Here is a 23,616-nt window from a genome sequence, read left to right as displayed (position 1 = left end):
CTAATTCCTTTTACAGCATTTCAAAGCTTCTTCAACAACCTCCAGAATATTTTGCCAGTTTCTTGATATATATATTCTATATTCTTGCCAAAGTCCTCCCATGACTTTTGTTTAGCTAGTTTTACATAGTTTTTAGCATTCTTGCATTTGTCTCTGTATTCTCTAAGAGCACAAGCTGATTTATTTGACAGGCACTTTTGATATGCTTTCTTCTTTTCCTTCACTGCCACTTTAACTTCCTGTGTCGACCAGGGAGTTCCGATTTTTTAATCCTTGCAGACAACCTCACTACATGCCTCTCTGGCAGAATCAATCAATGTTTTCTTCAGAGTTTGCCACTGAATCTCCAAGGTTTGATTCCTGTTCTCAAACTCTTTCATTTTTTCTTCAATAATCTTTGTGTATTTTAGTCTACAGTTCACATCTGAGAGCTGCTCAAATTTTATTTGCTTTAAAACTTTCTTACATGTTATTCTTTTCAATACGAAATTCAATTTATTCCTGCTCAAGAATAAATAGTGATCACTTCAAATTTCAAATCCTCTGTACACTCTGGTGTCCTGCACCAGGGAGAAAACATCACTATCAACAATAACATAGTCAATAAGACTTTTCTTATTCCTTGCCTCTTCTCTCCATGTGAATTTGTGGACATTTTTATGTTGGAACATGGTGTTAGTAATAACCAGTCCATGTCCTGAGCAGAAATCCAAGAGATATTTGGCATTATTATTAGCTTTGCTCTTTTCTACAAATTTTCCCAAAATATTTTTGTATTTCTCACAATCATTTCCTACTCTGCTATTTAGATCCCTAACAAGGACCAACTTTTCGTTTTTCATTGTGTCAGTTGCTTTTTCTAAAGCCTCAAAAAATTCCTCCACTTCTACCTTAGTAGAACCTTCTGTGGGACCATAGGCACAAATAAGTCTCATTGTCGAGTTCCCCATTCTAATATTTGTCCACATTACTCTACTTGAGACTGACTGCCATTCAAGAAGATTAGCCTCGTATTTTGTGTTGAATACTATGGCTACTCCTTCTTTTCCTTGATTGTCATTGCCTGAAAATAACATTTTGTATTTATTGCTCAGAAAGATCTCACCAGTTTTTGTCTTTTTTGTTTCAGTCACCCCTATTATGTCAATCTGGTACTTATCTAATTCCTCAGCTAGCTCCATTTCTTTGCCATTCAGGCTTCTTATCTTGATGGTACAGATCTTTAACTCTGGTGATGTTGAGTTGGGGTTTGTTTTCAGATTTGTTCCAGTAGCTGACTTTTCGCTGTTCGCCCTGGTTCACTGGCAAAAACAACTGGGGGCCTTGTTTAAATGGGCGACTCCCCAGCCTGCATGAAATTTTGTCATTTGTACTATCATTTTTTATTTTGGTTTAACCAATAAGAATACAATTTAGACGGCTAAATCCCAAATTGCCAGCCCATCCTCATTCGTTCAGTATCAAAGTAGATACCCAACAGGGTGCACCACCAGAAGGTGAGGATTGGACATTAGGTCAGAAGCCCTGGTTGGTTCTCTGCATTCCTTTAAAGGCTATGTGGAGGTCTCCTCTCAGTTAAACAGCTTTCACCCTTACTTCATTACATATTTCTGTATGAAATGAAGTTGCAGGCATATCAACAGCATTCAAAATGCAGATTTTGCATAAAGCTTTACAAAATTTTATTCCATCTTTGCACTTCTTGGTGATTTCCAAAAAATTCAAGATTAAAGAATTAGCATGAGTTTTTTTTTTCTTGGAAATAAACTCTGAAAACTGCAAGGTAATTTATTTCTTCAGGTACAAGAACAGAATGATAGGGCATGAGACATAGACAATTCTTGGAATAATTTTAACTTATTATGTTGAAATAGATTGTTAGGAAACTAATGTTCCTCATTCTACAATAAAACATCTCTTATGTTTAAATAAGTGTAATATCATTATTTATCTTTGGATACTTTCTTTTCTAAACTGTTACTAAACATTAAATGCTAAAAGTAATTCAAAAATACTCAAAGAAAGTTTCTTATAAATTCTAATAAAATTACACACACTCCATCTTTTAACATCATTTTCCCTTTTCTTCTGAATCCAATTAAGTTCCTTTCTAGAAATTGTAGAGTGCTCTTCTGGGGTATTAGAAACAGCATATATCCAAATGAGAAACCATACGCATCCAAACAGACCTTAAAAAGGAAAAAAAAAAGTGTGTGTGTGTGTGTGTATATATATATATATATATTATATTCGGGGTGCTTAAGGGTCAAAGCTGTATAACTGAGAGGAGACCTCCACATGGCCTTTAAAGGAATGCGGAGAACCGACCAGGGCTTCTGACCTAATGTCCAATCCTCACCTTCTCGTGGTGCACCCTGTTGGGTATCTACTTTGATACTGAACGAACGAGGATGGGCTGTCAATTTGGGATTTAGCCGACCGAATTGTATTCTTATTGGTTAAACCAAAATAAAAAATGATGGTACAACATGATAAAATTTCATGCCGGCTGGGGCGTCGCCCGGTTAAACAAGGCCCCCGTTGGTTTCGCCAGGGAACCAGGGCGAACAGCGAAAAGTCAGCTACTGGAACAAATCTGAAAACAAACCCCAACTCAACATCACCAGAGTTAAAGATAGGTACTATCAACGTAAGAAGATATCCTTGAAGTATGGAGTAATTACTTTGAAAAACTGCTAAACGAAACAAGCAGTGATGACAGCACAGTGGTAAAAAATACTCACCAGGCATGCAGTCAGGAACACATATCCATACTTGAAGTAGAAAAAGCCATCAAAGGCTTGAAATGTGGAAAGGCAGCAGGAATAGATGATATTCGACCAGAAATGCTGAAGTATGGTGGTATAAAAGTCTTACAGTTGCACTGCATAGTTCAGAAAGCCTGGACAGAGGGAAAAATTCCCGATGATTGGAGTAGAGCTCTCATAGTACCCATATATAAAAAGGGCAATAAAACTGAATGTGAGAATTACAGAGGTATTTCCCTACTGAGTGTTCCTGGCAAGATCTATGCAAGTATACTTGAGAAACGGTTGAGAAGAATTGTGGAAGAAAAGCTTGGTGAAGAACAAGCTGGATTCAGGCCAAATAGAGGCTGTCAGGATCAGATCTTCACTTTACGACAAATAGTCAAGAAAGAATGGGAATATAACAACGATCTGTATTTAAGTTTTGTCGATTTGGAAAAGGCATATGACAAGGTGCCAAGAGAGAAGCTATTCAATATGCTGCAGTTATATGGTGTCAATGGGGCATTATATCAAGAAATACTTAGTCTTTATTTGAGTTGTCAGTCAGCAGTTAGAATTGAAGGAAGTACAGGAAGATGGTTTAATGTTAAATCTGGTGTGAGACAAGGATGTACATTATCCCCTCTGTTATTCATTATCTATATGGATCACATTATGAAGGAAAGTGGTATTAAACCTGATATCAAAATTGGAGATGTTAATGTCAGCTCTTTGCTTTATGCGGATGATGTTATACTTCTAAATAAATCCGCTACAAGTCTGCAAGATTCTCTGATAAATTCAATAACTGTTGTAATAGATATGGTATGAAGGTCAGCAATAAAAAGACAAAGACAATGAAAATAGGCAGAATCATTGAAAATGTCAACTGTGTTGTGAATGGAGAACCTGAGGAACAAGTAAAACATTTCAGCTACTTAGGCACGATTTTTACTGAAGATGGTAAATTAAATATAGAAATAGACAACAGAATCAGCAAAACTGGTATGGTGGGAAGTCAATTGAATAAATTCATATGGAATAAGAGCGAAATTAGTCGAAATCTGACGCAACTCTCAGATTCATAAGTGAAAACTGGTTTGAACACTGTCTTGTATACAACTAATTTCTCTCTTATTCCATATGAATTTATTCAATTGACTTCCCATCATACCAGCTTTGCTGATTCTGTTATCTATTTCTATATTTAATTTACCATCTTCACTAAAAATCATGCCTAAGCAGCTGAAATGTTTTACTTGTTCCACAGGTTCTCCATTCACAACACAGTTGACATTTTCAATGATTCTGCCTATTTTCATTGTCTTTGTCTTTTTATTGCTGACCTTCATACCATATCTATTACAACAGTTATTCAATTTAGTCAGAGAATCTTGCAGACTTGTAGCGGATTTATTTAGAAGTATAACATCATCCGGATAAAGCAAAGAGCTGACATTAACATCTCCAATTTTGATATCATATTTAATACTACTTTCCTTTATAATGTGATCTATATAGATAATGAATAACAGAGGGGGATAACGTACATCCTTGTCTCACACCAGATTTAACATTAAACCATCTTCCTGTACTTCCTTCAATTCTAACTGCTGACTTACAACCCAAATAAAGACTAAGTATTGCTTGATATAATGCAGCATTGACACCATATAACTGTAGCATATTGAATAGCTTCTCTCTTGGCACCTTGTCATATGCCTTTTCCAGATCGACAAAACTTAAATACAGATCTTTGTTATATTCCCATTCTTTCTCGACTATTTGTCATGAAGTGAAGATCTGATCCTGACAGCCTCTATTTGGCCTGAATCCAGCTTGTTCTTCACCAAGCTTTGCTTCCACAATTCTTCTCAACCGTTTCTCAAGTATACTTGCATAGATCTTTCCAGGAACACTCAGTAATGAAATGCCCCTGTAATTCTCACATTCAGTTTTATTGCCCTTTTTATATATGGGTACAATGAAAGCTCTACTCCAATCATCAGGAATTTGTCCCTCTGTCCAGGCTTTCTGAACTATGCAGTGCAGCCACTGTAAAACTTTTATACCACCATACTTCAGCATTTCTGGTCGAATATCATCTATTCCTGCTGCCTTTCCACATTTTTAGCCTTTGATGGCTTTTTCTACTTCAAGTATGCATATGTATTCCTGACTGCATGCTTGGTCAGTGTTTTTTACCACTGTGCTGTTATCACTGCTTGTTGCGTTTAGCAGTTTTCCAAAGTAATTACTCCTTACTTCAAGGATATCTTTTACTCCCGTTATCATATCACCTTTATCATCTCCTTTAAGAGCACTCTTTCATCCATTTCTAAGCTTCTTCAAAAACCTCCAGAACCTTTTGCCACCTTCTTGATATTTATTTTCTATATTCTTGCCAAAGTTCTCCCATGACTTTCGTTTAGCTAGTTTTACACAGTGTTTCACTTTCTTACATTTGTCTCTGTATTCTCTAAGAGCACAAGCTGACTTATTTGACCAGGAACTTTTGATATGCTTTCTTCTTTTCCTTCGCTGCCTCTTTAACTTCCTGTGTCCACCATGGAGTTATGATTTTTCTATCCTTGCAGACAATCTCACCACATGCCTCTCTGGCTGAATCCATTAGGGTTTTCTTCAAGGCTCGCCATTGAATCTCCAAGGTTTGGTTCCTGTTCTCAAACGCTTTCATTTTTTCTTCAATAACGTTTGTGTATTTTAGTCTACAGTTCACATCTGAGAGCTGCTCAACTTTTATTCGCTTTAAAACTTTCTTTCATGTTATTCTTTTCAATATGAAATTCAATTTTATCCTGCTCAAGACTAAATAGCGATCACTTCCAATTTCAAATCCTCTGTACACTCTGGTGTCCAGCATCAGGGAGAAGACATCACTATCAACAATAACATAGTCAATGAGACTTTTCTTATTCCTTGCCTCTTCTCTCCATGTGTATTTGTGCACATTTTTATGTTGGAACATGGTGTTATTACTAACACCATGTTCCAATCCATATCCTGAGCAGAAATCCAAGAGATATTTGCCATTATTATTAGCTTTGCTCTTTTCTCCAAATTTTCCCAAAATATTTTTGTATGTCTGACAATCATTTCTTACTCTGCTATTTAGATCACCAACAAGGACCAACTTTTCCTTCTTCAGTGTGTCAGTTGCTTTTTCTAAAGCCTCAAAAATTTCTTCCACTTTTACCTTAGTAGAATCTTCTGTGGGACCATGGGCACAAATAAGGCTCATTGTCCAATTCCCCATTCTGATATTTGCCCACATCCCTCTACTTGAGACTGCCTGCCATTCAAGAAGATTAGCCTCATATTTTGTGTTGAATACTATGGCTACTCCTTCTTTTCCTTGATTGTCATTGCCTGAATATAACATTTTGTATTTATTGTTCAGAAAGATCTCATCAGTTTTTATCTTTTTTGTTTCAGTCACCCCTATTATGTCGATCTGGTACTTATCTAATTCCTCAGCTAGCTCCATTTCTTTGCCATTCAGGCTTCTTAAGTTGACAGTACCGATCTTTAACTCTGATGATGTTGAGTTGGGGGTGTGTTTACAGGTTTGTTCAAGTAGCTGAATTTTTGCTGTTCACCCTGGTTCCCTGGCGAAAACAACAGGGGCCTTGTTTAACCGGGTGACGCCCCAGCCGGCATGAAATTTTGTCATGTGGTGCCATTATTTTTTTATTTTGGTTTAACCAATAAGAATACAATTTGCCCGGCTATATCCCAAATTGCCAGCCCATCCTCATTCGTTCAGTATCCAAGTAGATACCCAACAGGGTGCACCACGAGAAGGTGAGGATTGGACATTAGGTCAGAAGCCCTGGTCTGTTCTTCGCATTCCTTAAAAGGCTATGTGGAGGTCTCCTCTCAGTTATACAGTCTTTGACCTTTAAGCACCCCTCAAGAACTTTGAAATATATATTAATTGTGATCACAAGGAACCCTATCATAAAACATCATTTATTCTCAGCGTTACCAGTTTTTTCAAAGAAAAAAGTATAAATATTTCAGTTTATTTTGATACATTAGAAATCGATTTTTTAGAAAAGTCACAGAAAGACTTTTGGTAAGAAAATAAAAATCAATAAAGTGGGAAAATATTTTGGAGGCTATTGAAAAAGCTTAGAAATATAGGAAAGAGTACTGTAAAAGGAATCAGAGATGATAATGGTGACATGAAAATTAAAGATATTCTAGATGTCTGGAGTAATAACTTTGAAAAACTGTTAAATGAAACAAGCAGTGTCTGAATGATGGTAGCAAATTCCCAACAGGAGTACAGTCAGGAATAAATATCCATATTTGAAGTAGAAAAAGTCATCAGAAATCTGAAATGTAGAAAGGTAGCTAGAGTAGATGAAATTTGGCTAGAAATTCTCAAATATGGAGGTATGAAAGTTTTACAGTGGCTGCATTGCATAATTCCGAAGCCTGGTGAGAGGGTCAAATTCCAGATAATTGGAACAGAGCAGAGCTCCCATAGTACCCATATGTAAAAAAGGGAAATAAAACTGAATACGAGAATTACAGAGATATTTCCCCACTGAGTGCTCCTGGTAAGATTTATGCAAGTATACTTGAGAAACAGTTAAGAAAAAGAGCACCTACTCAACAATTCTTTGTTTCCACCACTCAAATCCACCAACTACAATGAACTGCAACTACACCATCTACATCCACCATTAAAGTGACAATACCACCTGATTACTTCTGTTCACACATTACACACATTAAGAATGTTAATAATCTCTATGTTCTTTCTAATACAATTCAACAAATGATACTAGGGCCAAAGGGAGAGGAGGAAGCCAGTACAAATTTTGAGACCCTAGAAATCTAGAAGGGGACCTAATAGTATAATCATTAATCAGTTGGTCTTTGTTTGAGGATGGAAATAATTTTTTTGTTTTACTGGGTCCAATCCCCTTCCTCTTATCAGCATTGATTGATAGCAATTTGCTCAACTCAACTCTCATATATGTGGTATCTAAATTAACTGTTTTAATTCTAAGATTCTCAGATCTATAAGTTAAGATTGGTTTAAATACCATCCTCTATACCAGCGCTTCCCAAACTGTGGGCTGCGGCCCTGTTAGGGCCGTAGGTTTTGTTGAGGGGTCCGTTAAATAATAAAAACAAATTGAAAATGTTTTAAGACTAAGTAGTTTTAAAAGTTTTTTTATCTTAAAAGAAACATATTTAATTTTTATTATTTCTTTTTTGTTATTTTTTATATTTTAATGGAAAAAATCACACATTGGTGCGAGTTCACAAATTTTGCTTCCTATGTATTTCAGCGCTTAATGAATATTAGTAAATATATGCTTATTCATATAAGTTTCATTTTAAAGCAGAAATCTAAGAATTGCAGTTTCAAATATTTCACCTGATATTGACTTTTTGTGTAGCAGTATTGAAACACATCCATCACATTAAATTATTAAAATAAAATACAATAAATTATAATATTTATTGTATTTTATTTATAATTTATATTCAATACAAAACATACACAGCAAATATTGAAAAAATCAAATGCAAATATTACATTTTAGCATCTTACATACACATTTGACATGGCACATTATTTCTTATTTTTATATAGATAGATATATTGTTATTGTACATTTGCAGTACAAGCACATTCTTCCTTTTTCACTAATCGTTTAAGTTTCATGTGCTTGTACTGCAAATGTACAATAACAATATATCTATCTATATAAAAATAAGAGATAATGTGCCATGTCAAATGTGTATGTAAGATGCTAAAAATGTAATATTTGCATTTGATTTTTTCAATATTTGCTGTGTATGTTTTGTATTGAATATAAATTATAAATAAAATACAATAAATATTATAATAATATATATCTATATTACGATTCTTTTTGAGGGGGGGGGCATGAAATATTTTAATTTTTTCAAAGGGGGCCCTGACATCCTGTAGTTTGGGAAGCACTGCTCTATACTACTAGTTTAATATTTTTGTTAATTTTTCTTGTTCTATATGCTAAAAATTGGCCTAAATGTTTTACTTATTCTATAGGTTCTTCAATGAGAAATTGCAGTTGATATTTTTCATGTTACTGACATTTTCATCTTTTTACTGCAAAATCTTCTACCCAATTTATCATTCGCAATAGACGTTTAATGGATACAAGCTTTTTTTAGTGTAACTCCCACCCATGAAAGGCTGTAAACATAATATCACCGATGAGCTAAGGATTTTTTAATTATATATTTTTTCATCATCCTCTTCAAATTCCTGATATGTACACTCAAGGAGATGGGAAAGATACTATGTTAGTATGATATGATTAAGTTCACATTATTACCAACTTCCTGTCAACAATTTTCCTCCAAATTAGTCTTATCTGTTAGGACTCCAACATTGTCAGATTTTTTTTTTCAGTCTTCTAAGGTACCTTAAACTACATCAAAACACTAGAGCTTGGTTTTCCTGCCTCTAAATTAGTCTTATCTGATTATTATATTATTTAAATTAGTCTTGCTAACATTTCCTCTTCCATTTTGTTTAAGTAACCATAACACCTTAGAAACTGTGCTCGCATTCTGCTGTCATTTTGAAAAGACAACAATGACAGGTTCCAAGCTAAGTTGTAGGTTAAGCAGCAATTCATCATCAAGTTTAATGGAATAAAAACAACACAATGTAATTATAACACAGGTTCAATGATTCCAATATCTTGTCTCTGTCACAGAGATATCATCTGGGATATACTATATTAAGCACCTTCGTAGCGCAATTGGAAGAGCAATGGTACGTTGTGCCCTTCAATTGGAAAAGGCCTAAGTTCGATTCTCGTTATGACGAGAGGAATCTTTATATGTGCTTTTTTAATCGAAGGTGAGTTAGCCGATCTCATACAAGGTAGCAGGGTTTTTTCTCCCAGAAACTTCGGTTTTTCATCCCACATACAGAAAAATCAGCCCATCAAAATCAGAACACACGCAATTTACAGACAAAAAATACTAGTTGTGGTGGTGGTGGGCGGTAGATGGCGCTGATGTAGATGATTGGTAGGAGTTGATCGGTGTAGTGGTGGAGACGGAGAGTTGTACAATAGGTGTCCTCCCGCGATGAGTCTTCGGACTCCTTGGAGGTGTCCCGAATAATAATAATAATACAAAAATTGTAATAACACACACAAACAAATAATAAGATCTAGATGTTAGAATAGAAGCCCAAAGTCCTAAGAAAGATGCCCTCTATTGGAGCTAGCCTTGGCTTGTTGGGTAGGAGGTCTAATAATTGTTTCTGAAGTCTTGGGAAGTTATACAACCATATTTACCAAGATTTGGTTGCTGTTGTTTTTTAAATCTGCTGCTGATTCCAAAAAAAGTTTTGTTGTTGTTTTGTTTTGTTTTTTTTTCATTTGATTCTATGCAAGGTGTCCAAGGTCTAGCTAGATCTGAAGTGACCATAGTTATGGCAGCAGATATATTTCTGGTGTTATTCAAGATGGAATGTTAGTAGATGTCCCAGTTTGTCCATAATACAAGCGGCAAGAATAAGGAACTTGCATACACCTGAAACACAGAGGAGGAGGAGAGAACTGATCCTTGGAGAGCAGAAAAAGGCAGTCAGGTTCACATGAGATATAAAAGCAGTGCAGAGATTACATTTCTTTAAAGTTCTGGTTATTTTTTCAGAGGAGTCCCAGAATAGGAAATAGTAACAACATTACTGTAATCTATATGCTGAGAAGAATGTAAGAGAAACAATTATTCAGTTAATTTTTTTTGACATTGTAGCCAATGGATAGAAAGGTATGACAACAGAGATTTTTATGATAACATACTGTTAGGTGTGTGTGTGTGTGTGTGTGTGTGTGTGTGTGTGTGTGTGTGTGTGTGTGTGTGTGTGTGTGTGTGTGTGTGTGGATGGATGGATAGTGGTAAGTTTGTGAATGTATCTACTGTGGATAGGCTTTCTGTAAACTAAGAAAGAAAGATCTGCCATTGTAGAAGATGTGTAATTAGAAAAGTGCCCTTAAACTTTTATGAACTTCAAATGAATTTCTTTTGGTGTGAAACCTTCTTTTACAAAGAATTTCATAACTGCACGATACTCAATTTTATCCATTTCAAGGGATACACACAGCTGTATAAAACAAAATACTTGATAGAATGACTTGCAATTTCACATGGATGCTTATGACGGATGTACCAACTTAGAAAAAATAAATAAAAAATCTTGCTGATAGTGTTGCCATCTATGGTCGAGGCAGAGAACTTTTCAGACAACCCTCGTATATATGCATGCATGGGGTCAGATCATGAATGCTGGTTCTCCACCATTTTTTTTAACTGAAATAAGGAACTCATCAAAGTTTGATAAATAGACAGAGAGGAGACATGGTAGAAACATACATTATAGATACAAGTGAGAATTTACAGCTTATAACAGGTGTGAAGTAGAATCCGGAACCATACCTAGAAACAAGCAGTTAGGAAGCATGTGAGGTCAAAGTTCTTCTTATGATGCATGATAAGTGCATCATAAGAAGAACATGATTGCCTATTATTAGATGTTATGAGTGAATCTTTGCTTAATATATTCAAAGAAAGTTATGAGAGGTTTTTATTACAAATTTTTTGTAATAAAAATCTGGGTCTTGAATTCTTGAAAAAAAAATTTTTTTTTCCTCCCATAAAGACTTTTGTGAAACTCTGGTACAAAGTGAACATTTACAGCATTGATTTTTTTTACATCATGGAAATATTAAGTAAATGATTGTTGTTTAACTAAAAAATTAAGTAAATGATTGGGAAAAAAAAACACCGAGAGCCTGTTGATGTGCAAAACAATAAAACAAAGCATTGGATGGAAACAAGTATTATTAAAAAACAATATTTAACAGTTAAAAATCATTTAAATTAGCTCAGTCATTTCTCATAAATAATTTCAGTGCTCAAGGCTTAATCTCTTAAGAAAAAATAAACTAATAACCTAATAAATTTTCAACAAACAACAAAGATTAAAAAATATTTAATTTAATTAAAAAATGTTTATTTATTTATTTAATGCAAAGTAACTATACAATTTGTCTTAAATGGTATAGAAATTTGAAAAGTCATTATTTTGACATAATGTTATTTAAAATTGTTTGGTCATTCAAAATCTAATTTGTTTAGCAAATGAAAAGGACACAAAAGAAAAAAAAGTTGATATTTATCTTGATGTCATGCTAAAACAGAAAGGTAAAAAAAAACTTTATAACCATCTGCCTAGATACACTTCTGAAGTTCTAAATATTAATTTCATATATAATATGATAAAATATAAGAGTATCACTGAGAATTTTATTATGTCATGGAATAAGTCATATTCAACAAGAAAGGATCAACAAAATAACTTCTAAGAATGGAAAGATTAGCATATATTACAATGGCTCCTCCACTATATTATGTATGGTTAGAAGAAAGATTTATTTTAAATTATAATTGTGTCATAACATTCTCATCATTTTGAAGAAAATTATTAGATAAAAAATGGATTAAAATCAATATTTACCATACACATAAAATACAGAAGGCCATCCTCCAGCAAAACCATGTTCACACAATAATGCAGCAAGTGGTAAGGTAACAACAGTTCCAATAGTAGCCCCATTACCTGCAATAGACATCAGAGTACTGCGTTCTTGTACAGGAACCCAGTGTGAAAAGAGAGCAAAAAATGCAGGAAATGTTACACCCTAAAAAAAAAATAAACAAAATAATAATAATAATAATACACACATACGTATTTAATCTGTATTCCCATTTAATACAAAAAACAGCATTTAAACTTGGCAGAATGCAGAATTAACTAAAACTTCAAAATCCAGTGTCCAAATAAATTATAATAGACAAGACACTAAGCATAAGCAAACAAAGTTTGTGCATAACATCTTCACCCGTCCACTTCTATACAGAGGCTGTTGACTTCGCATCAATTGCTTCATTATCCCCATAATACCAAACCCACTTCCTTTCATAAGTGTATATTGCTGTACATTATGAGAAGAGTCACTAATGGGCAGTGACCCTTATATAATATACAGTACACATATCTGAAGGAAGTATGCTTTGCATTATGAAATACTGATGCAGTTGACAAAGTCAACAGCCTCCATATAGCGTAGACCAATCATGAAGATACATCACATGTAAACTTTGCTTACATGTTGGTAAAGGATTAAAACAAAAATATAATTTTTTTTTATTATAATTTACTTTGTACCAAGGTGGGAAAAACTTTCTACAAACAGTGTCCAATCTTGATCTTACCTTAGTTCTGAAACTTCACTATAATCATTCATTTAGATACTAAATGAATGAGGATTGGTTGGCAATTTGAATTAATGATTAAACTAAATCTGTAATGGCTAAAATCTAAATAAGCATTATGATGGAAAAGAAAGTGTTTGCATAGAAACTACAAAAATGTTGTGTTGCCAGAACTGGTATGGCAACCTCACCAACCCTACATCCATCCCCATGTGCTGCAGTTTATTGATTCAAATTCCATGTGATATCTTGTCAAGGACTTTTGCAAAGTCCAGCAGTATCACTGTACACCCATTAACTTTATTCAACTCAGCTGTCACTACTACTACTACGTTCACTGGGCATCTACAGATGCCGTATGGTCACTCCGATGCTCAGTGATGTGCCACACCAGGCCTCGCCATGTAGTCCTTTTTTTTTTTCCTTCTTTTCTGGTGGCCTAAACTCTCTGAATATCAGTCACTCCACACACACCATCCATTGATTGTTGACCCTGCCTCTTTTTCCAGGAACTTTACCTTCTATTACTGTTCTGAGAAGTCCCCCTTCCATCCTTTCTGTGTGTCCAAAATATTTTAACTTTCTTCTATCAATATCCTTAAGGAGCCTTAAAGTTCTACTAATCTTTTCTAACACCCATTCCTTTCAGTATATGATATCTTCAACAGCCTTCTGTAACATCATATCTCAAAAGCAGATATCCGTTTCTTATCTGACTTCTTTAGGTTCCAAGTCTCACATCCATAAGTCGCTTTTGGAAAAATAACTGCATCCAAAATCCTCAACTTTGTTCCCATGGAGATAGATACATCCTTCCAGATTTTAGACAGGTCTCTGACTGTTGTTTTAGCCATTCCTAACCTTTTTCTGATGTCTTCTGAACAGCAATTCTTCACATTAATAATGGATCCCAGATACTCAAACTTGATGACTTTCTGATGGAAAAGAAAGTGTTTGCATAGAAACTACAAAAATGTTGTGTTGCCAGAACTGGTATGGCAACCTCACCAACCCTACATCCATCCCCATGTGCTGCAGTTTATTGATTCAAATTCCATGTGATATCTTGTCAAGGACTTTTGCAAAGTCCCAGATACTCAAACTTGATGACTTTCTCGATTCTTTCTCCATTCAGGTCTCTATTTGTATTTCCTTTATTTATGCCTGAAATATCTCAGTGCCTGAGATATTTCAGGCACAAACTTTCTTTGCTTACACTTGGATAAACGATCTTGAAACTTGAGTTACAGGGTTTATCTTATGAGTATGATGAATAGAGAGTGCTGACTTTAGTAAAACTATGGATAGGGTTTGAGCTCAACGCGATCATTTGTGTATATGAGGAACGTGGTGAAATAACAGAACTCTGAAGTACAGCTGTCACTGTATTATATAAAACGCGAGCAAGTTACTGAGGCATGACCTAACCCTTCACAAAACCATGATGTCCCATAATCCTGATGCCTTTTCCCTTCCTTTGCTCCTGCACATTATGCAATGATGTGCAGGGACAATGGCAATGAATATTCAATGTCTGTCACCTCCCAAAAAATATTAGCAAGGCTAAGTCTGATTTTTAGAGATTAAATGTAGAAACGTTTTGCCTGTGCCAATGATTGTTATGCTGTCTCTGTTCCTGTAAAAAGATGTTGGGGAATTTTTATGCAATATGTGCTCTAACCCCCCCCCCCAGATGGTGCCATTTCAACATTATATAAAGCTGACTCTTGGCATCATTCATCTCTACAGCATATCATACTCAGTTGGCATTATTCCCATAGCATGGAAGAAAGCCCATATATATAACCAATTCCAAAAGTGACATGCCTGCCAACAAACTATAAATCTATAGCTCTCACTTCAGACTGATTAAATTAATGAAAAAGGTCAACAACAATCAACTTTAGATAGCACTGAGGTGAGAGAAGAAGGCTTGAAGAACTGTAAACTAATCAATATCCAGCAATATTGATTCAACTAGTAAAGATTTACAGCAATCGTTTTTGCCTACATCACTCTCCACCCATGACACACAACATGTAAAGTTTTGCACAAAGCTGTGCTGTTGCACTCAACATTTCAGGGCATTTGGTAGGGTTTGGAATCAACGGTTTCTCAGCAAATTGTCATCTTATGGTCTGCCTTCCATCCTTTGTAAATGGATGGCCAATTTTCTCTTATGCCATTCACTGAATGTAATGGTGACAAATGTTCTCTCTCTTTCTCTACATATTTTTCAATTAATGCATGTGTTTCAGGGTTCTGTTATTTCACCACCTTCTTCCTCATATACACAAATGACCTCTAGTTGAGATCAAACCCTATCCACAGTTTTACTAAAGTCAGCACAACATAAGATAAACCCTGTAATTCAAGTTTCAAGATCATTTATCCAGGTGTAAGCAAACAAAGTTTGTGCCTGAAGTATTTTCAAAACTGGGTCAAGATTAAACCAAGTATATAATTTCTTGATATCTTTAATTTATAGTATAACTAAGTGGAAAAACTTCCAACAACTATCTCTATGGGAAACACTAATACATTGAGATCCCAATTTACATCCAAGGCTGCCAACTGGTGCCCAAATTGAGCATCCCACCTGGTTAGGACTCTAGTCTTTCATTCATGCATTTCACTTTGTTTTGTGTTGCCTTTGTGTGTATATGTTTTACAAGTCTCATAGTGTACTCCCTGACAATGTCTCAGTGACTGAGATGAAATATTGGAAGAATTAAATAATATTTTAATCTTTTCTCGTGCTATTTCACTCCATTAAGCTGTCTAACACGAGTTTCTTTCAGCACCACTTAAAGCAGATAACTAACGGGTCATTGTTTTGAAGGTTGTATAAACAGTAGATTACTGTAGTTTCACTCACTTGAAAAAAAATTCATCCTAAACAAGAATGCAAAATCATATGGTATGCATTAACAGTCATCAGGTAAAGAAGACTAGAGATGATTATTGGCAAAACTGAAATCTGAAATATTAAAAGATTTAATGAGAGATTTCCAGTTGTCATTTAATATAAGTCCTTGGTTTCTGTTGAGAATCTGAGTGAATGGATAACAAGATTCTTTTAAGAGCCAGCAATAAAAGTTTCACCTAAATATGGCATGATGGGCCAAACCAGATCTTTCTTTTAAGCTCAACATCCCCAACATGCTCCTTCTTTCTCACTTCAAATCCACATCTTGTCTGCCCTCGAGAGAGAGAGAGACCTAAGCCTTCTTAGGTCTCTCTCTCTCTCTCAAGGCCTATCTCTTCCTTACCCACATATGTCACAACAGTGCCATATGTGGGTAAGTGGTTAAGTAGTTAAGATTCTGTTATAGGTTTTGTGATCTATAACATATGGTGTAGGTTATATATATATTTAAAAAACATTGCATTATACTGCATTTCTTTAATTTACAGTTTTAAGAGACCAGCATCAATTCATCAAGGATTTTTTACTTTAACTCTTTCAATGGTCAGAGGTCTTTTGTGAGCTGCGTTGTTAGCTTCCGAGAGCAATGTGCGGCTTGAGAACTGTGCTTTGGCCTACATTGGCATCTATAATAACAATGATCACTAATTTCTGTTGTACTAATTTCTGATCTGATTTGAAACTAAATGAGATATGAGGCAAGACAGATGTTTGCAATCTCTACTGTTATTTATAATCTATGTGGGAATAGTCTGAATAATGAAGAGTTTGCTATAGTGAATTTCTTTTAGAATTCTATTCTATTCCTTCAGCCATATGGCTGGTGTGTGTGTGTGGGGGGGGGTAGCTATAAGCAACCATAACTAGGGAAAACGATTATGAGCAAGATGGTTCCCTGTTGCCTTCCTTGCCATTACTATATCCTACGACTGTGTGTTCAAGGGGCTGGTTTGTCTGCTTGTGGGATGAAAAACCCCAATAAACTGGTGGAAAAAAAAACTGATTTCCCTGGCCAAGACTGGCTAACTTGGCTATGGCTGAGGAAGATCCTTAAGCTCCTCACGTCATCGACAGGAATCGAACGTAGGACACTCCCTCCCCAGGCATATGGTTGCGAAGCACAGAGCCACTAGGTTAACCACATGGACTCTTTTAGAAGCTGCCTAGAATGTGATGTTTCAGTAGTTTGTTATAGTGAATGAATTTTATAATGGCATTTGCTATAGTAATAATCCAAGGGATAGTGTTAACATTATTAACACTATCCCTTGGGAACAATGATTAAACCTGTTGTTGAAATTGAACATTTTCTGATAACAGGATTAAGCTCAGTTTTTCACAGATTATATTCTTCTTCTTCTTCCTTCACGTATTAGGCCTAGTGGGCCTGTTACAAGGCTATTCTTAGCCCTTCTAAGCCGTACCCATCCCAAGGATAAGGTAGCTAGCCCTATACCTCCCGGTGTGTCCTATGTCTGGAGATGAGTGTGTTCATCGGGCTGGTTAGCATGTTTGCAAGAGAAAACATCCTAGATAAACTGGGGAGAAAACCCTGCAGTCCATGCCCACATATTCTTAAATAAATATATTACATAAAATCTTTAAGCCAAATTAAATAATTTCCATCTTAAATTTAATAAGAAAATTAGTAATAAAAAGATGGAGGCTATAGCAAAATATAAAAAAGCAGAAACATTTACATTATCAACATTTAACTTCTAGAACACATAATATAATTTAGTTATTTAGGTACAATTTTTATGAAACTTTTAGACATGGAAATAGATAGTAGCATTTTCAAGAATGGCAAAGTGCAGGGTGCCAAATGAACAAGTTTATAGAGAATAAGAGAGAAATTAGCCAAACTACAAGATTAGCAACATAGCATTAAAATCAATTGTTCACATCTGTGAAGTGGATCAAAAATAAAACAGATATGAGTTGGGCAAAATTAAGGAAGTGAACAGATCGCATCTATGGCAGAACAACCGAAGGCGTTAGAAAAGAATTTGATCTTATTAGCATTCAAGAACATAAGTTAATCTAGGATATATGATGATTAAATGGAATGGAGAGATGGAAGGTTAACAAAACAGATGTTTCGAGCTATCATAGTACCTATATATAAAAAGGGAAATAAAACTGAATGTGAGAATTACAGAGGTATATCCCTATTGAGTGTTCCTGGTAAGATATATGCAAGTATACTTGAGAAACGGTTGAGAAGAATTGTGGAAGAAAAGCTTGGTGAAGAACAAGCTGGATTCAGGTCAAATAGAGGCTGTCAGGATCAGATCTTCACTTTACGACAAAGAGTGGAGAAATCATGGGAATATAAAAAAGATCTGTATTTAAGTTTTGTCGATTTGGAAAAGGCATATGACAAGGTGCCAAGAGAGAAGCTATTCAATAAGCTACAGTTATATGGTGTCAATGGGGCATTATATCAAGCAATACTTAGTCTTTATTTGAAGTTATAAGTCAGCAGTTAGAATTGAAGGAAGTACAGGAAGATGGTTTAATGTTAAATCTGGTGTGAGACAAGGATGTACATTATCCCCTCTGTTATTCATTATCTATATGGATCACATTATGAAGAAAAGTGGTATTAAACAGGATATCAAAATTGGAGATGTTAATGTCAGCTCTTTGCTTTATGCGGATGATGTTATACTTCTAAATAAATCTGCTACAAGTCTGCAAGATTCTCTGAGTAAATTGAATAACTTTTATGGTATCAAGGTCAGCAATGAAAAGACAAAGACAATGAAAATAGGCAGAATCATTGAAAATGTCAACTGTGTTGTGAATGGCGAACCTATGGAACAAGTAAAACAGTTCAGCTACTTAGCCACAATTTTTACTGAAGATGGTAAATTAAATATAGAAATAGACAACGGATTCAGCAAAGCTGGTATGGTAGGAAGTCAATTGAATAAATTCATATGGAATAAGAGAGAAATTAGTCGGAACACTAAATTAGCTGTATACAAGACAGTGTTCAAACCAGTTTTAACTTATGGATCTGAGTCAGAAGTAAAACACTTGACCAAAGACTAGAGACCGCAGATATGAGAGTCCTGAGAAAGATTAGAGGCGTGAACAGATGGCATCAATGGCAATGTCATATTAAAAACAAGGATATTAGGAAAGAACTTGACATTGTCAGCATCCAGGAATGCGTTAGCAGAGCTAATCTCAGGTGGTATGGTCATTTAAACAGAATAGGCGAAGAAAGATTAGCAAAACAAGTGTTCTCGGCCAAGTTTGCAGCAAAACGACCCAGAGGAAGACCAAGATATAGGTGGATTGATACAGTACAAAGTGCCTTAGACGATAGAAATATAAGATCTGATAATGTTGGAGTCTTGACAAGTAACAGACTGATTTGGAGGAAAATTGTAGATAGGAAGTTAGTAATGATGTAATTTTTTTCATGTAGTACTATCATATCCTGTACACCCCTTCAGGGTACATGGTAGGGAATTTGATGATGATGATGATGTTTGAAGTAAACACAGTCAAAAAAGCAAACACAGCCCAAGAAAAATATCTATAGGAAGACCAAGATCTTGAATGAATGATGCAGTCTGGAGTGCCTGCCTTAGAAACAGAAATGAAAATGCTGGCAATATTGGAGATTTAACAAATAACAGACCAACAAAAAGAAAAATTTAACTAAGTCCTTATTGTGTTTCCTGCACATACAACCATTCCCTGCATAAAGCCTGAGATTGATAAACGCAATTAACACTCACTGAAGTAAACTACTAGCCCCTTGAAAATAATCTGAATAGTGAATAGTTTGCTAGAGTGAATTTCTTTTAGAACAGCTGCCTAGAATGTAACATTTCAGTAGTTTCTTATAGTGAATGAGTTTTATAATGGCATTTGCTATAGTAAGTGAGTAGTGGTGTTTTCTATGCAAGAGATGAATGTACTAGAAAATTATGATATCTGGAGGAAAGAAAAAGAATTTTCTTTTCTAAACTTACCTCTCCTAAGCCAGCAGCGATCCGTACAATTACTAAAGCATAAACTCCTAACCAAGCTGCACAGGGAGTAAGTAGTGTGAAGAAAGCAGTGCAAAAAATTCCTCCACCCAGTAACCACTTCCCACCAAATTTCTCTGCCAACCATCCTCCAGGCACTTGGGTGATTACATAACCATAAAAAAATGCAGCTAATATTAATCCTTGAGTTTCTTCATCCCAAAAAAATTCTCCTTCCTTAAAAAAGAAAGTACATCCTCATAAGATAGGCACTTGATAAAGTATACATAAAACAGTTTAAAATTATAAAATGAACAAATATACAAATTCCACTTCAGAGAAGAATCTTTGTTATTAATGATTTTCGTTTAAAAATCATTTATAAAACAAGTCATCTGTTTAAGGGGGGGGAAACATACTACTATCTTGCTGTATTAAAACAATATTCACAACATCCCAAATCTAAAGATGCAACTAAATACTAATTCTGAAAACATCCAAGAAGTAATTATTATTAGACATGTACCTCCATCCAGTCAGAAAACTCTTCACGATCTACACTAACCATTATTCACACAATACCTATCATCTTCTTTACCTTAAACTCATTCACTGTCAGAGCACTCACAACTACCTCTGGCAATCCATTTTCACCTGAAAAATTTATTTTATGTCAATCTTATAGAACCCCTTTAGTAATAACTTATAAGTAATAAATTTCATGGCCCTTCTTTTCCACCTGTTAATTTGCAAATTAACAATCTGTGCTCATAAGGTGCATTCCATGCTCTCACCAGCCTGGTCACTCCTCTCTGAAAATTCTTCACCAACTCATCTCCAAAAAACTCTGGTAACCAAACCTATGCACAGTAGTCAAGATGTGACCTTATAATGAAGAAGGATAATAATCTCTCTATCTCTGCATATTAACCATGCTACCGGCAAAGACATCTATAGACGTCAAGGTTATCATGGATGCGAAGTGCATATTAAAATTGTAATACCATTGATATTACATGAAATATATGATGGATACAACGCGTATGAGGATGCATATTTGATCCATAATGGCCAGTAAGGTGGTTAACATGGATATTGAATATCCATGGATTGAATATCACTTGGATATTGAAATCCAAGTAAATCTTTGAACTATTTTGCCAATTATTGAAATATGTCCTATCAACTTCAAGTAACTAAATATTCCCACTAAATAATTCTCTCAGATGTGCCAGTCATATGCAAATAGTCCATATCTGATTAATGCATATTGAATATTATTACTGATAACTGGAACATAACTTCCAACACCTTTAAAAATACAAACAAATAAAGAATTTCTTGTTTTTCAATTATGATCACTTATATAACCTGAAAGCAAAAATTATTTTCCCTTCTACATAGCCTTGGTTTTCTGGAAATCATGTAACAATTTGTTCTGTGCCCACCAAATATGCAAACTGGAAGGACAAGACAATTTGGCATATCCCGCTCCATGGTTAAGTACACAATACAATTTGTCCAATGTGCCCATCAAGGTCCCTTGTCGTAGCTCCTTCCTCTTGATCTACCATATGAAAGAACTCCCCAGTGTCAATCTTGAAACTACCTCAACAGTTTAAATGTTAACACCATATCACCTCTCCTTCCATCAACCAAACTCTACTGTCCACATCTCAGTCTATCATTTTACAGGTCCTGATATCATTTTGGTTATCTGCCTTTACATCCTCTCCAAAGTTAATTTGTTCTCTTCAAATATCATAACGACATATATGAGCACAATAATCCCAGTGTGATCATGGCTTTAAACAACTCTTCTATCTCTGCTGAACAGCATCCTTCTCAGTATTCAACGATCCTCTGGGTTACCTTCACTACCTTTGCGATATGGCCTCGAAACTTCAAGTTTCTATTAATCATCACACCTCAAGGTCACTTGCTTCCTCCACATCATCCAGTACAGTTCCTCCAATAGAGTATGCAGCTTCCCATCAATGAACCCCAAACTTCAAGGCTCTACATTTAATTGCAGAAACTCCTCCCCTCCCAATTCATTTGTTCAGCTTATTCAAATCATCCTGAAGAGGTACCACATCATCACTATTACTAATGACCATTCCCAGCTTCATATCATTTGCAAACAATGAATATCTCCCTGCAATCCATTATCAATTTCATTGATATAAAGGTTAAACAATACAGATCCCAATATTGAGTTCTGAGGGATTCCACTTGTGATCTTCTACCTTAATACTGCTCCTTTTTACACAACTCTCTAATATCTATCAGAGAGCCAATTCAGTTCAGTTCACTAACCTGATATCCAAACCTATATACTGTAACTCAGGTGTTAAACATATGGCCCGGGGCCAAATCCTGCCTGCAGCTCAATTTTATAAAAAAATTATTTCATTATTATTTTGTAATTTTAAATTATTCTGTTAATATATACCTATACAGATCATAAAAGAGTTTATCTTTAATCCTTAACAGTTAAGGGTTAAAGATAAACTGATTAAGGCTTTACCTTGCACTGCAGAATTGTGTTTACACTATGGAACGAACGAGTTAAACAAAGCTGCATTAGACAAAGTATATAAGTGTGTGTGTGTGTGTGTGTGTGTGTGTGTGTGTGTGTGTGTGTGTGTGTGTGTGTGTGTGTGTGTGTGTGTGTGTGTGTGTGTGTGTGTGTGTGTGTGTATATACACACACACCACATATATATATACTCGTCTGATAGTGTACTGCTTTCACTAAAGCTAATTTTAGATTTACATAATTTTAGTCATAAAAATTTTATATCTACTTAACCTCATTAGCCAAAGCAAAGAAAAGTTGACAGTGAATGTAGAATAATGCAAAAAAAAAAAAAAAGGGACAGATTTATATTTTTTTGCTGAATTGGACAGTAAACTGATCTTTTGATTTGCAATAAACAAATTTCTGTTGCTAAAGAGTACAATGTGCAACGATATTATAAAACTAACTGTGAAAAGAAATTTAAAGATTATAGTGGAAAGATTTGCAAAGAAAAAATTGTTAAACTACACACTCAATTAGAGAATCAGGAGTCAGTTTTTAAAAGCATACATAAAAAGAGTGCTATTGTAGTTAGAGCTAGCTACATAATTGCAAATGAAATACCCATTTTGTCAAAGTCCTTTTCAGAAGGTGAATTTGTTAAAAAATCTATGATTAAGGCTTAAAGATAGTTTGTTCTAAAAACTGGCAATTATTTTCAGATATATCATTGTCAAGGAATACTATTGCAGAACATATTATGGATAGCTCTAAAACTTAAGAATAAAGCTCATTCTTTTCTTGCATTTTCTATTGCCATTGATGAAAGCACTGACATTACTAATGTAGCATAGTTTTGTATTTTTATTTGAGTTGTTGATGAAGATATGTATATCATAGAAGAATTTGTGGAGCTTATACCTCTGAAAGGCCAAAAGAACAGGGGAAGATATATTTTGATCTTTAGTTATCTCTTTAGATAAATTAAACATAGACTGGTAACAGATGGTGAGTTTGACCACAAATGGAGCTCTGCAAATGGCAGGCAGTGATTTAGGTGTAGTGTCCATATTAAAATCAAAATTGCAGGCTA

At 34.9% G+C, this 23,616-nt stretch overlaps 1 protein-coding gene across 1 annotated transcript in view; it reads right to left on the bottom strand.

Moving 5' to 3' along the window:
- Positions 1-23,616, bottom strand: part of LOC150106910 (sialin-like) — a 74,366-nt gene that overhangs the window by 38,181 nt on the left and 12,569 nt on the right. The window contains exons 3-5 of the mRNA XM_090393503.1: positions 20,004-20,237; positions 12,322-12,505; positions 2,056-2,189 (exon numbers count right to left, since the gene is read on the bottom strand). Coding sequence (XP_090249629.1) covers positions 2,056-2,189; positions 12,322-12,505; positions 20,004-20,237 — 552 coding nt within the window. The remainder of the gene's footprint in view (positions 1-2,055; positions 2,190-12,321; positions 12,506-20,003; positions 20,238-23,616) is intronic.

Source organism: Typopeltis vanoorti, chromosome 5, assembly GCF_054136105.1.
Source record: "Typopeltis vanoorti isolate ZY-2024b chromosome 5, IOZ_Tvanoo_1.0, whole genome shotgun sequence".
NCBI lineage: Eukaryota > Metazoa > Arthropoda > Arachnida > Uropygi > Thelyphonidae > Typopeltis > Typopeltis vanoorti.
The sequence above is the reverse complement of the archived record's forward strand: the minus strand, read 5'-3'. Positions and strand labels throughout refer to the sequence as shown.